The sequence below is a fragment of the Acartia tonsa genome, chromosome 12, assembly GCF_053477335.1.
Source record: "Acartia tonsa isolate MP-2025a chromosome 12, ASM5347733v1, whole genome shotgun sequence".
NCBI classification, from domain to species: Eukaryota; Metazoa; Arthropoda; class Copepoda; order Calanoida; family Acartiidae; genus Acartia; species Acartia tonsa.
The window spans coordinates 44,105,646-44,120,585 of record NC_137271.1 but is presented as its reverse complement, the minus strand read 5'-3'; the positions used below and the strand labels follow the sequence as shown (position 1 = coordinate 44,120,585).

Below are 14,940 nucleotides of genomic sequence, written 5' to 3'. Positions count from 1 at the left end.
AGATAATGATAATAACATAGATAAAAATGGAGATGTATAAATATTTTTATTTTTTCTTCTTTCTCTACACAGCATATTTGATTCATCCAGGTATAACTTACAAGTATTTTGGCGGGGTTTTTTTACAGAAAGTGCTTGCAGAGCACTAGTACCCCCCCCCCCTGATTTTTTAAATAAACTGAAATTAAGGGGGGTAATTTTCGTTTGTTTGTTTGTTCCTTTAGGTCAGATTATATTGGGTATTAGTTAGACCCGCAGGGTTAGGGCACCGGGGGTATAAGTCCCGCAGGGTAAGCCTCCCTGCGCAAGGGGTTAGGAGATTACTTCCCACCCCTTATTTTTAACTATTTCAAAATTCAAATATTTAATTTTCTAGGTTCCAGTATAAAGTGTTGGGTGTGTAGATCCGATGGTGATCCAAAATGTGCGGATCCATTTGACAACAGATCTTTTCCCATCACAGATTGCAGGTAAAAGCATGAAATATGTCAGACAGATGCTTCTCGTAGAGAAGATTTGCTTTTTAGGGATCAAAGTTAATTAAACTAATGTTTAGATATTAATTAGAGTTTTTGGGGTAGTGGGATATGTTTGTAAATTAATTTCGCTTATTCATTCAAAACCGATTAATATCCGGTGGATTAGAACCGGTTCTCATCCATACGAAAAGACTATGTCTAGCATAGTATTAAATAAAATTTTCCACGAATATAAAATTAAAAATCATAAAATTTATGCCAGTTTTGTTAGATCGGGCCTTCGGCCCCTTGTGGCAACAAAAATGATTTTAATCTTAGGGTTTTTATTTTAATATCCGCGGAAAGCTGTCTAGAATGCAATGCGATAAATAACTATTTTAGTCATGAAAAAGAGAGGGTACATCTGCCTGGCCTAGAGTCAACTATGTGCAGAAAAATCAGACAAAAAGGTAAATTTTATTTTACTCCTTATTAAAAATACAACTGTTGGTATAGTTTATATTATATAAAGTTTTTAAAAGGTTGGCCTGTATAATAGATCTATAGTATAGATGTATTTACAGATAACTACCTCCCTTCATTTATCAAAGACCTCTTTCGTCTGCTTCTAAATTATTTTCTGCTACTTGGCTGTGTTAATATAAGCGACACCAAAGGTTGATTTTCATTGACACAATAGAAAGGTTGCACAAGGTGGTTGTGATTGGGGAATACAGTTATTTAACCCTTTCTCCCTCTAGTGTTTTACTCTTATGTCTGTATGTCAGGCTTTTAAAGATTTCTCATCTAATTATCTGACCATTCTTGGTAAAGTTACAGTTACAGTTACATAAAAAAAATGTGTATTAGAATCTATTTTCTCGTATTCATTCGAAACCGATTCTAATCTAGTGGATTAGAACCGGTTCTCATCCATACGAAAACTATGTCTAGCATTGTATTATATCCAGTTTTCTACGAATATAAAAATGTACAATCATAAGATTAAACAAGTTTTTTCAGCCCCGAGGATTTAATCTTATAATTGTACATTTTATACCCGCGGAAAGCCGTCTATAATACGATGCGAGAAATAACTATTCCGTTGTTGGGAAAGGACCATAAAACCAATGATATTACTTTTTTTTCAGTGAATGGAGAGTGGAGATATATTCGTTCCTGCGCTTTCCTGGGAGAACCTGGTGTGGGGAATGATGAAAGGTATAATCAATAAATCATTTATTTAACAAGAGATCTATAATATAGATGTATATACAGATAACTACCTTCCTCCCTTTTCCAATCATCTTTTCGTCTGCTAGCAAATTGTTTTCTGTTACTTGGCAGTGTTAATATTAACGACGACACCATTAGTTGATTTTCAAAAACCCAATTGAGAGTCGGCACATGGTCATTGCGATGGGGAGATTTAACCAACAGATCTATAGTATAGATGTATATAAAGACAACTACCTCCCTTCCTTTTTCGTCTGCTAGCAAACTGTTTTCTGCTACTTGACTGTGTTAAAATTCCCGACGACACCATTGTTTGATTTTCAAAAACCCAATTGAAAGTCGGCTAAAGGTCATTACAATGGGGAGGTACAGTTATTTAACCCCTTTTCCCCTCTATTATTTTACTCTTAATTATATCAAAGTAGTAGATATATTAATTCTGGTGGTGGTTTCTTTATCTTATGTCGATATTTTGACCTTTTTAATCGAATACCAAATGAATCGACATAAATATTGTCAAAAAACACTAAGAAGGTAAAAAGAAAAATTATTTCCGTCCATAGACCATTCCATTAGTCAGTGAGATTCCGAATAAATATCATGTTTAAACCATAAAATGTATTTTATTTTCAGATATTGTATTCACAGATCCGGAACCTATAATATCCATGTAGAATATTGTACCTGCAGAAAAAAGGTAATGTAAATAAACCTTCATTTTATATTCTTATACTATATAGAGGCCTCTAGTGGCGCTTTTTTTTGTTCAAGTCTCTACGATACCTATCTATGTTGCGTTCAAGTCTCTACGATACCTATCTAAAAATTATCGTAAAAAAAATCGATTTCTTTGTGATTTCTCTTGGGAGGGTGGTGGTACCCTCCCCCAAAATAATTATAAACCTTCCCGGGACCTATGAGAAGCTACCCTGTTAAGGAGAATCCGATCGGTTCAGCGGATAGCGAGATCCTTCGGTACAAACAAACAGACAAACACACATCCTGTTACTTTATTATAAGGATAAAATTAAGAGGATGGCTGCCTGAGTTTGTAGCGAAGGATCTCGCTAACCGCTGAACCGATATGATTCTCCCTTACAGTGAAGTTTCTTACTTCTTACTTCATATTCACACAAGTAAAAGTTGTTTTACAGAATGTCTTACTGACTGTGTGTAGCTAAGGATCACGCTAACCTCTAACTTCTAAGCAAGGTTTATAACTATTTTGGGGGAGGGTACCTCCATCCACTTAAGAGAAATGGCCCCTTGAAAAAAAATTAACCAAACAGAACCAACCCCCCAAAAAGTTTATAAATATAGGGAGGGATATCTACTTAAATGTCCCGTAAAACAATGTGTTTAGTAAATTTAGAAACTTTCTTTCAAGGCCTTTTCTTTTGATAAATGAGTAAAGAATGAACTCTGAAGAAAAAAACATTGTCCATAAATTGCAATTTAAAACAGCTGTAGGTAAAATTCAATTATTCGTCTATCAACTTAATAATCAATATTTTATTCATATAGGATGGATGTAATTCTTCGAGTATAATTCAAATAAACTGGACGTTCGTGACAGGACTCATTGTAACTATAGGTAAGCTTGCATTATAGAGAAGCTTTGCTCTAAACCTTGTATTAGACGAGTTACGAAGACGAAGAAAGTCGCTCAATGTGACGTCATAAAAATGAGGGATTATCAATCTCTTTATAAGGAGTTTTCTTTCACACGCCTCCTTTCCACATCCCTTATTTTTATGAAGTCTGAATGTTTTTTGAGGGACTTTCTTCGTCTTCCGAGTTACTGTGATTACCCTCGACCGCGGCTCAACACTTAGCGCATTAGATCGTCGTTGGACAGGGGATTGGTTCGAATCTCAGCTTTACACCGCGTCGTAACTAAAGACGTTGAAATTGTTCCTACTGTGGCTATGTCAGTTGTTAGTGAATGCCTTTACATAAAATAGGCGCAACTCATTACCAAGCACAGTTGAGACTTCTAGACAAAAGTCTTACAATCAAAGAGTTGGTTGTCTGTTACCCTAGGTGTTAGGTCAGAAAAGGAGATATTTGGCTCGCCTGAATATGCTGCTTAAGTAATTAAATTACCTCAAATATAATTAACTTATAATTGAATATTTTCTTAATCATCTAAAGTTTTGTTTAATATTAGCCACAATTTACTCTTTATGTTGAATCTAAAATGATGTTGCTGCGCTACTAATGAACATAATTGCCCCTTGTTTGCTTTTATGCAGTAAATGAATGTCTTCCCCTTTCAAATTTAACAATTTATGGAAAGCAATCTTTTATTTTTACAGGGCATAACTTTTTATGAAAAACCAATCTTTCAATTTATGCTTTTTCTTTTTTTTAGGCATTATAAACCAGTGGAGGTTCAGATGATAAAATTAAAGAAATCAAAATATTTGTGTGTTAAAAACAGGGGCTGGGCCGGATATCCGGCAATTTTCAATATCCGGCCGGCTACCGGATGATTTATAATGCCGGATATCCAGTAATTTGCCGGATATTCGGCTTTGGCCAGATATTCGGCCGAATACCGGATATCTAGCATTATAAAACAGACGGATATCCGGTATCCAAAGAAAAAAAGTATCCGGCCCAACCCTATTAAAAACACATCTATCAAGAGTTGGGTATAGGTTAACTTCAGACAAATATGAAAAAAACTGAAAATTTGAATTAAAATTCTGGATTTTAGTTTAAAATAGTATTATAAATATTTGAGAACAGGGATTTAACTGGAAAATGGATGATAAATTGGTGTTCGTACCCAATTATGATAAACAAAATTAACCCCTTGTAAGATTTCAATTATTAATGTAAAAGTTTTGACACTGCCAGCTAGTACCAACCAATTAAGATTTAATTAAAGTACCCAAAGAACAATCTTTAATTCAAAACTTTGGGTACCATTATAATTTAACGTCCCCTACATCCCTGTATAAAATAAGTTAACCTATAAACAGCTCAAGCTAGGTGTGAGTAATATTTTTTATTTAGACAAATTACATAATATTTTAAAATCATTTTATACATCAATTTGAAGTAAATTAAAATTATAGGACTAATTTCAAGTTATTCTAAAAGTCAACTTACCAAATTTTTATAGTTTTTATGTCTTTTTTTCTTTTCTTTTTAGTCTTTAAATATAGATAAATGTAATGTAATATCATAATAAATAAAATATGAAATTAAAGAAAAACTAAGACTGTCAAAAATGATATTAGAGTTATTTAAAATGATAAATATGTATTCATAATTTTTTCTAAGTAAACAAAAACGTTAAAGGGCAAAGGATTTTTTTTTCCGGGTCATATTTTTTCCTCTTCTAAAAAAATTAATGTACTTTTAATATGTTTCTTCAGTTTTATATTTTTGTTATTACAGCTACTCTATAATTATGGTTTGTCTTTCCGTTAGCGAAATAATTTAGTTATGGATTTAATTATTAATATTAACACAAATATTACTTTAAATCAAATGACGTTTCAAGATCAAATATCTTATTCTGTGATGAAATTCATTGAAATTTTTGCTGCGCTTTTCATTAACACAATTATCCTTGTTTAAATTAGAGCTTTTCTCAAATAATATACTCTCTCTATCAATTAATAGGGTTGGGCCGGATACCGGATATCCGGCATTATAAATCAGCCAGATATCCGGCTCAACCCTATTAATTAAATCCAAGGAATTTAATAGTATTAAAAATAAACAGTAAAATTATTTTTTAATTTTATAAAATAAAATAATTGTAATTTAATGTATAGAGTTTTTATGTAATAAATGTAATTCTATGTATTTTAATTATTTTATTTGTAGCCATTGTTTCATAGTGTTTGGAGCTAAGTAGTAGAAGAATAGGAGAAGATACTTTTGTATAGCCACTAGGGCTATCAAGCTCCACGTTCAAGAACATTATGACTTGAACCACTATTTCATGGAATCTAAACTTTATTACCTAAGGGGGAACAGATCTATTGTACAGATGTATTTACAGATAACTACTCCCCTTCCTTTTTCAATGACCCTTTTCGTCTGCTTCTAAATAATTTTCTGCTACTTGGCTGTGTTAATATAAGCAACACCATTGGTTGATTTTCAATGACCCAATTGAGAGTCTGCACACGTACAGTGCGATATAGTTATTTAACCCTTCTTCCCTCTAGTGTTTTACTTTAATACCTCACCCTCGCCGAGTATGGCAGGTGTTCCAAATTAAGTCACCGTAACGAATGACGCTCTCCATCAACAGAGGAATCATCATGTAAAGTTTGAGATCTATAGGACAACACTTTTAACAGTTATAAATCTATCTCAACCATAATGTTAATTAACATTTATTATTATCTCAACCATAACATTTAAAAATTATTAACTACTGCTGCTCCATAACGAAATATATTTCCAAAAAAAAATCTTCACTATCAATCGCTTTGCTCCTAACAATTGCTCTCTAAAACTACGTGTCAATTGCAATATCTATTGAAATTAATTCTTCACAAAACCTGCCCTATCGCATTGAAATAATGTTGCTTTTTTTGTTTCATGGCTATTATATTGGACAATTATACCCTATCTTAACAAATAAAAATGGTCAGGACAGCAGATACCTAAAGAATCATTTTATAACCCAAGTACTTTTCATATCCATTGATAATTATTATTTAAATGATCTCTTCTTAATTTCTTTTATTCATATTCAATTTTTATTGTTTGTATATGAATAATTTGTTATGTGTGTTAAAAAATAAATATCTAATCTAATCAAATTGATCAGTTATATTTTTTAAAAGCATAAAAAAAAATATATAAAAAAACATAGCTTATATATATAAGAGTAACAGTATATGTGTCAGTCAGCTCAAAAGGAACTTGCTAACCGTTGTAGGTATATATCAATTTTGGGAAAGGGTACAATTACCCTCCTCTAGAAGAAACTGACCCCCCCCCCCCTCCCCTTCAATTTTTTTTTCTTTACAAAAAACTAAATTTGAAATTATAAAGTGACACAAGACGAAAAAAACACTGCATCCAACAGGATTATGGAGAAATAAGATGTGGAGTTGACTGCCAGTTAGATTAAAACCTGACGGCATAGATCTGATTATCAAAGATTTTATACCTGAGGTGAATTCTTAAAAAACTTTTGCCCCACTAAAATTTAAGTGAGGCAAAATTATCCCCTCTAAATTTTTAGTTTGTTTCACTAATTTTAGTGGGACAAACTGATTTTAGTGGGGCAATAGTTTTTTAAGAATTCACCAGTGGTGTTTCTATCCCAACGAATAGGAGAACGTGTTTATGAAACTTTCATTTATAATTTATAATCAAATGTTTCCTACACCCTACTCTTCAAGGATATAAATATCAAGGAATTATTGTATAGTATTCTTGTTTTATATAATTTTATCATTTCAGATTTTCTATTTTTATTAGGTATGTTAAAGTGCAGTTTTGCAATGAAAAATAGGATACAAATGTTTAAAAATGTCATAATGTCAAATATAAAAATATTAATTACGGCTATAAATATTATTTCCAAAAAGATTTGTTTTATCTACATTAATATTGTTGAGACAAGTACAAATCTGCAGGCAGGGAGGGGACATTAGGATGTTTATTACACTAGTCCTCAAAGTTAGTTCATTAAGTTGTGAGTTCAAAAGTTTAGACCACTTATTGCATTCTACAAAAGGGGTTATTTTACTGTAACCGTTAATTACACAATTTTGCAACAAATTTATGTACAATTTTGTTTAGACATAAAAATTAATGTTCTGCTTATTAAGTTCTGATACTCTACTAAAGTTATATTTCGTTTGCCTTCCTTTTGTTTTTAAAGCTTTGCTTTTATGGATGTTGTCATCCTTGTTGTATTGATTTTCAAAGCTAGAGAATTCGGTATTTTTGTTATTGAAAAATGTGTTTTATTTTTAATTTAAATTTATATATAATTACTCTGGATTAACCTGCAAAATTGGGCCATGGGCTGTAAAAAAGTAATTGACAGAGTTCTTTACACACTTCAGAAAAAGAGAAAGTAATGTACCTTGCGCTTTGCTGCTTATTGTCATAGTTGACATTAATATAGGCTGTCCAAAAAATAACATTAATTTTAAAATGACTGTATCAATTTACTGATATCTAAAAGTTGTCGAGCTTTCTACAATAAAAATTGACCCTGAAATTCCATTTCATTATTTGAACATAGAAACAAAACAATGAAGAATTTCGAATAATATTACAAGAGTTGATATAAGAAGCTATTTTAGCAGAACCACCATTCCCGCCGAATACCGCCGAAAAACGCTTAAAAAATCATTTCTTATATCTTCCGCTTACGTTGTAATGGTGCGTCCTACGTGTTTCTCGATTATTTTTTGAAATATTGATTCCTAGGACAACACAGTACAATATCAAAGGAAAAATTCTCTATAATCAAGTCCTAAAAATATTAAGCCGTTTCCAGCAAATTTACTTTAAAGTTTGTTTAAACATATATATTTATATTCTGTTTATTCAGGAATCAGTTCTGACACTCTACAAGTGTTAATGTTCGTTTGTCCTACCATTTCAGTGCTTTGTTTTTATAGGTGTTGTCATCAAAGAAGGCAGATCATAAATGTAATAAGAGGGGGAGTGGGGGGGGGGGGCGCAATGACATATAAACTTAAACCGTGAGCTAAATGGTCTAAATATTGAGCTAGAATAGGTACTATATCTAAAGGAAAAATAAATCAAATAAAATAAAATTTAATTGTTAGCTTCAATGTTTAATAAGAAGGTGCGGGGGGGGGGGGGTGCAATGACATCTGAACTTAAACAGTGAGCAAAATGGTTTAAATATTGAGCTATATTCTTGTCCTGTAGTCCCACTAAAAAAACAAATTTTTTAAATGTTAGGTTAGGTTGTGTTAATAAGTTATACATATCACATCTATAAGTAGGCCAAAGAAGGCCGTTTATAAATGCATTAATCATTCCCGATGATTTGATAAAGGATACAAATATTCAAAAGAAATCCTTGAAGATTTGCAATAATTGGTGCAGTCAAACAGTTGTAATTAATGCACATATACATATTTCAGACATTCTTTTAACCTTGCAAATAATTGGCTTTAAACTAAAGATGTTTATATATAAACAACACACAGATGTTGTTTACAAGTAAATAAATTTTAAAAAACCAACCTTAAAGCACAAAATTCTACCAGAAAAAAGTATCATATGCACTTTTTAAAATATTTATGCTCTAAAATGCGCCTTAATTTTCAGAGATTTTGAAAAAGACCTTTTCTAAGTTTGATGTATTTTTTTTTAAAGAGGACAAGGATGTATAATTTTTTTTTCTGTGTTCCTTCTGGTTGTATCAGAAAATCGGAAAACTCAGTTTATTCTGAATCACCCTATATAGCATCGAATTATAGACATTTTTTTACGAATATTAAAATAAAATCATAAAATTGTTACCAATTTTGTTAGCCTGGGATTTTTTACCATTTGAGTTAACGTATATGGCTTTAATATTACAATTTATTATTTCATTCGCCGAAATTTGTCTATAATACGATATGATAAATAATTATTATTATGCATTGCATATATAATTTAAGGTCATATAAATAGACAAAATCCATAAAAGCGAAGCTGAATTAGAAAAAATAAGCATGATGTTTAATATCTATACAAAAGCTTCATTCATTTTTTTTGTATAATTTTCCTATTATCATCATCATTATAAAACTAAGCCAATAGAGTAATTACAGAGTAATAAATGATTAATAGTGTTTGAAAAAATATAAATATCTAATAAGTCAATATGTAAAAATTGATTAACAGATTTTCCAGTAATGTTTATACGTTTGCTACGCTTTCTAAATCTAATTGAATTCTTATAACAAGAATTGTTTTACAATTTTTATTTGAGCAACATTTCAATTTAGGATGTATTAAGCAATATGCAGGAGAGTTAGATATCCCTATATATGTTTGTTAATATAAAAAAAGTTTTTGAAGTGAACCTAAGAGAAGCTACCCTGAAAAGGAGAACATATCGGTTCAGTGGTTAACGAGATCGTTTACACACAGATTTGTTACTTTATTATAAGGATTAAAAAATAATTATGTTTATAAAAAAAATCTTCAAAAATATTTGCAAAAATCCTTTTAAAGTTTTAAATTGACGTCAAAATAATTTGTAATGTTTAAATAGATATGTAAAATTCAAACCCTATAGTTGCTATCTATTTTATTTATCAGGGATCTAAAGGGATAAGACAGTGGCCGATAAATTTATGTACATCCCCAATAATGATACACAAAATTACCCCTTCTGTTGATAACAATTAAAGGTTGAAACGATTGTAAGGTTAACTGAATTAACCAACGAATAAAAAGCCCCTAAAGTTGTTTAACCAATAAGAAAAAAAATATTATAAAACTTTGGGGACGTGTAATAAACAGCCCATTATCCCCTCTCTAGCTCTCTGGTTAATACCTGTCAAAAAATTTAGGATTAAAATGTATTTTGTATCCAGTTTTGACAATTCGTAACAGATTTTTCTGTTTTTAAATAAAAATAAAATAAAAGATATACGGAGATAAAGAATGTAGACATGTTAGAATTGTCCTTTCAATTTAAAACTATGTAGTTAGGTACGATTTAAGAAGCGTAGCAACTATATAATCATTACCAAAAGGCCGTGCATCCATTAAAAACATGCTGATTTTTAACTTTTCAGTGAATTTTGATTGGATGATTAATTAAGTTCAAAGGTTTCAAGCACTAATTTTAATCTACAGAAGGTGTAATTTTGCATATCATCATTGGGGAAGTACATCAATTTACAGGCCATTGTCTTATCCCTTTAGATCCCTGCATACTTATGCATAGGCTTACACCATAAATTAGAGCCCACTGACCTACAGTATCAAAAAAATAGACAACAAAAGCTACGTCCCTGTCCTAATTTTATATTTTTAAAAAGTATGGTTTTAATGCTTAACAAGGTGCTTTGTGTGAAAGCATTCACGACTGCTAAGAGTTTCTTATAAATTTATAAGTACATAATATCATCTTGTCGCCCATTGACCTAACCCAGCATTCTTACATCAATAGATATTACCAGGGAGGAAGGGGACAATGGGTTGTTAATTACACTAGTCCCCAAAGTTGAATAAAAAATATTTGTTTCTAATTAAAAAAAAACTTTTTCAATTTAAGAAGCTAACTGTTCATTTCAAAAGTCATTCTGAAAGTCTTTTTTTATGCATTTGAAAAAAAATACTGCAAATGGAAATATAATCTTTAGATTTAAATTACAATTAGTCTAACTATGTAAATAAATAATTATTAAGTGAAAATAAATACAGAAACACTTACGTTTAACACTTACATATAGACAGCCTTCTACGCTATTCTAATATACATCTATAATACAAAGTAGAATGATGTCTGTCCGTCCCTTAAGATCTCGGTAACCACTGAACCGATTGGATTCTACTCTTCAGGGAATATACCTACTGGTCCTGTGGTGGTTTTAGCCTATTTTCTTGGGGGGTGGGACACCCCCAACCCTCCCAAAAATGAAAAATATCCCCCTTCAATTTTTTTTTATTTAATTATTTAAAATTTGTGGGGGCATCTCCAGAGGTTATTATTTATTTTTCTTTAATTACCTCTTGGGGCAAAACCGCGTAAGTAATAAACAATTAAACAAAACTACAGCCCTCTCTTTATTTACAAGGCATAAAATGCCCTGTAATTGCACTCCATCATTAATATTACACAGTTGTTTTAATAAGGACAGAGCAATAATTTTTGCATAAATCTTTTGTTTGGATATTCTGCCTTAGTTATTATTGTTTAATAATTCCATTATATTATTGGGTATAAGAAATGTTTAAGGATTATTTTGGTTGTCGTTACCTATATACTCCCTACACACAAAAAAAAACATTGAGCAACTTCAGTTGTAACGGTAGCGGTAACCCTCAAATTACATTTCGAGCAAAAAAGTCCGCTTTTCCCTAATTTTAAATGAATGGCGGGGGGGGGGGGTTGTCAATTATTGTGTTACTTTAGGTTAGGTTAGGCTATATTAGGTGCAGGGCAGCACAGGGGTGAGACATGAAAAACTACACTTCACCGAACCCCCACTGTTTTATTTTAAGGGGGAAGGGATTTATGCTCGCTAGGCATTTGAGGAAAATCACAATTTCATGAAAATGTTAGATGCAAAAATATAAATGAAGGATTTGATAAAAAGGATACAAATGTCAGATCTGAAGTAATCCATTAATACTCTAACAAGGATGACAACATCCATAAGTAGCGAAGCAAAAAAAATTGTGGATAAAAACACGTTCAAGTAAATTAAAAGACTTCTAGAGGCATAGCCGCTAGTATATTTATATCATGCTTATTCAGTTCTGACACTCTACAAAAGTCCTACCGCGCAGACCTTCTCTTTTATGGATGTTCTGTCTTTGTTTTTTTCCCAAAATAACTGGGACTTATCCTTCCACATATTTTCTGCCTACTCCAGCTTCGAAAATTCGAGCAGTAAAGATTTCTCGGACTTTATGTGGGAGGGGGCCAGCCATAGAGGCATTTTGACAGGTATGCCCTATTTCCAAGGCCTGGGTCAAACCAGGGACCTTGCCACCCTGTGGAAAGGTGGTCGGCCAACTCAGCCCCAAGATAGTGCCACCCCTGACGTTTATCACTGAAAAATTGGAACATATGATAGAATTATTTATTCTCCCGTCCAGTGAGCGTCAGCGGCTGGCTGATTGCAACCAATTTCTCCAGACAAGTGTCCAGATGCTAATTAACAGGTCTGTCCTCGGGATCTGCAAGATCTGGGGATATGATGAGGAGATGGCCGCCCTGCAACTAAAATTGATTGAGTTGAACATAAGTTAATTGTCAAAGCTCCCTCATATGTGAAAATAGCGGCTCTGCTCATAAAGAAGTTTGGGGGGAGTGGATGTGATTAGTCGATCCTCTATTTTAAATTATAGTTTGTGAATAGGTGGTTGATTTCTCCCTAAAAGTTAATGGACCTCCACCAAAATAGTAATGAACCTTTCCTGAATATTTAAGAACCTTCACTGTTAACCATATTGTTTTAGCTGACAGTCAGACGGACAAACACTTAGACAGACAGAAGGACATTTTGTTATTTTTCAAATAGATGTTCTAGTATAATCTACATAGGTAAAGAACAGATGTTTTTAAATAATAAACATGTCTTTATTATCAGATAAAAACGACAGTTTTATTACATATAAACATATTGTCAAATAAAAATATGTTTGTTAAAAATTTATTGCTACAATTTTAAATATTTATCTTTAATATTAGGGACACCAAAGCTTTTTTGTTGGGGGGGGGGGGGGGGGTTCAGCCACTCTGGGCAAACAAAATTTATAATTCTTTATTTTACTATCCGTGGAAATCAGTCTAAAATACGATGCGACAAGTAATTAAAACAACTTTCAAATGCATTTAGACCAACAGATAACAGTTTGCATACAAGAAGCTAAAAAATCAAATATCAATGCAAATTTTAATTTCTAAACATTTTTTTTACTTTTGGTGGTGAATTAGCCACCTTTTTTAGCACTATTATTTAAAATTTAAAATAGGAGTAGTTTCCTTCAAATCTATTTTTGGCCCCAATTTATAGAAAAAATTAAAAAGATGCTTCGATATAAATATTTATTACGTAAATGAATACCTGATCATACTTATGCTATTTTATCCTTGAATGTAACTACTTTTATCCAGTAGGTCTATAATTACCTCTAAGGAATCAATAGTTTATAAAAATTATAGACTGTGTCAATGGCATTTATAAATAATTATTGCATTTATACAAACAGATGTACATATAACCTTAATAATCATTGCTTTTACAAACAAATGCATGGCCTTAATAATTATTGCATTTCTTTTCAAATTAAATGATTCAAAATTGTCTAATTTGGCGAAAAAAAAGCAACAAAACAAGGATGACAAAATCCATAAGTAGCGAAGCAAAATAAATCGTGGAGGGGAATACGTACAAGTAGATTTATAGTGTACTTATTAAAATCAAGAATAGATTTATTGGAGCAAATAAACACGAAACCTTTTGTATGATGACGACGGTTAAAGTAAATTATATGCTAGAAGAATGGGAAAAAATCTTTGAAACATCGCAAAAAGGTAGTCTGAATGTCATTGTTGTTTTCTTCAAACGACGGGAAATTTAATTTTGATATCTTTACCAGAAAAAAAAAATTTGAAAATCGAACCTTAAACACCAAAATGTGGAAAATATAAAAATAGCCTAAAACCTGCTAAAAAGCAGTCTGACCTTCATTGATGTCTTTTAGTTAATTGTGCTCCTTAATGATGGGAATGTTGTAAAAGTTTCAGCATTCTATATTCTATAGGAGCTGAGTAAATCCCATTTCCCCCATAGCGTTACGGACAGACTGACTGACTGACAGACAGACTAAAAATTAAACTTTCAGATTTAAACATATTAATAGAGATTATAAATCAGGATACATTTTGTCAAATTTCAAGGTAATTAATATTTTGTTCTAAAAAGATAATTTAAAAATATAAATAGTTATAAAGAACTTTTGTGATTTTTTTTTGAATAGCTAGTCGATGCTTTTAGTAAGTAGTAGATGTAAAAAAAATCCATAGAATTTAGATATGCAATAGTCTTTTTTGTAGACCTCTTATTTTTGAAGTAATTTAAGTTTAAAATAAAATTACCGCAACAAAAAAGAAGAAAATTACCATTATGAACAAAAATAGCAAGATCTTGAATTTGGCACCTTACTTTTTGAATTTTGTTGAGTAATTATTTAAAAATCTATTTTGTTGAACCCCAATGAATCAAAACTTTAAACTTTAGGAGCTCGTCATAAATGGGTCAACAAAAATCACAAAAGTTAGGACACGTTCTTTTAAAACAGGTGAAATTTTTATAAATATGAAGGCTGCTATTTATAAATTATCAAGTTTACATTTAACATAAAAATTTTATATTTTATTTATTTTTTCTAGCAAACCTACTCTTCTATAAATTGATACATGACAACTAAACTCTAAAATATTTTAACTTAAAGGTTAACATAAATGCTTTGTTTGACTCTAAAAATATTTTTGCTCTTTACCTACATGTGAAACAGCGTACAGTGTCCAATAAAAAAT

The 14,940-nt window shown here is 31.3% G+C and overlaps 1 protein-coding gene across 1 annotated transcript; it reads left to right on the top strand.

Annotated features, from left to right (window-relative positions):
• Window positions 1-5,519, top strand: LOC145333800 (UPAR/Ly6 domain-containing protein crok-like). Its single transcript, XM_080179038.1, has 7 exons — window positions 1-90; window positions 377-470; window positions 861-928; window positions 1,610-1,679; window positions 2,328-2,391; window positions 3,219-3,288; window positions 4,069-5,519. Exons 1-7 carry the CDS (start codon window positions 27-29, stop codon window positions 4,095-4,097), a joined length of 459 nt encoding a protein of 152 aa, XP_080035164.1. The 5' UTR covers window positions 1-26; the 3' UTR covers window positions 4,098-5,519.
• Window positions 5,520-14,940: the final 9,421 nt, after the last annotated feature.

Bases quoted from the DNA above. Each gene is read 5' to 3' on its own strand.
- LOC145333800 (XM_080179038.1), top strand. From the start codon at position 27: ATGGAGATGTATAAATATTTTTATTTTTTCTTCTTTCTCTACACAGCA. The intron at 91-376 runs GTATAACTTACA...TTAATTTTCTAG, and splicing joins AGCATATTTGATTCATCCAG to GTTCCAGTATAAAGTGTTGG. The intron at 1,680-2,327 runs GTATAATCAATA...TTTTATTTTCAG, and splicing joins GGTGTGGGGAATGATGAAAG to ATATTGTATTCACAGATCCG.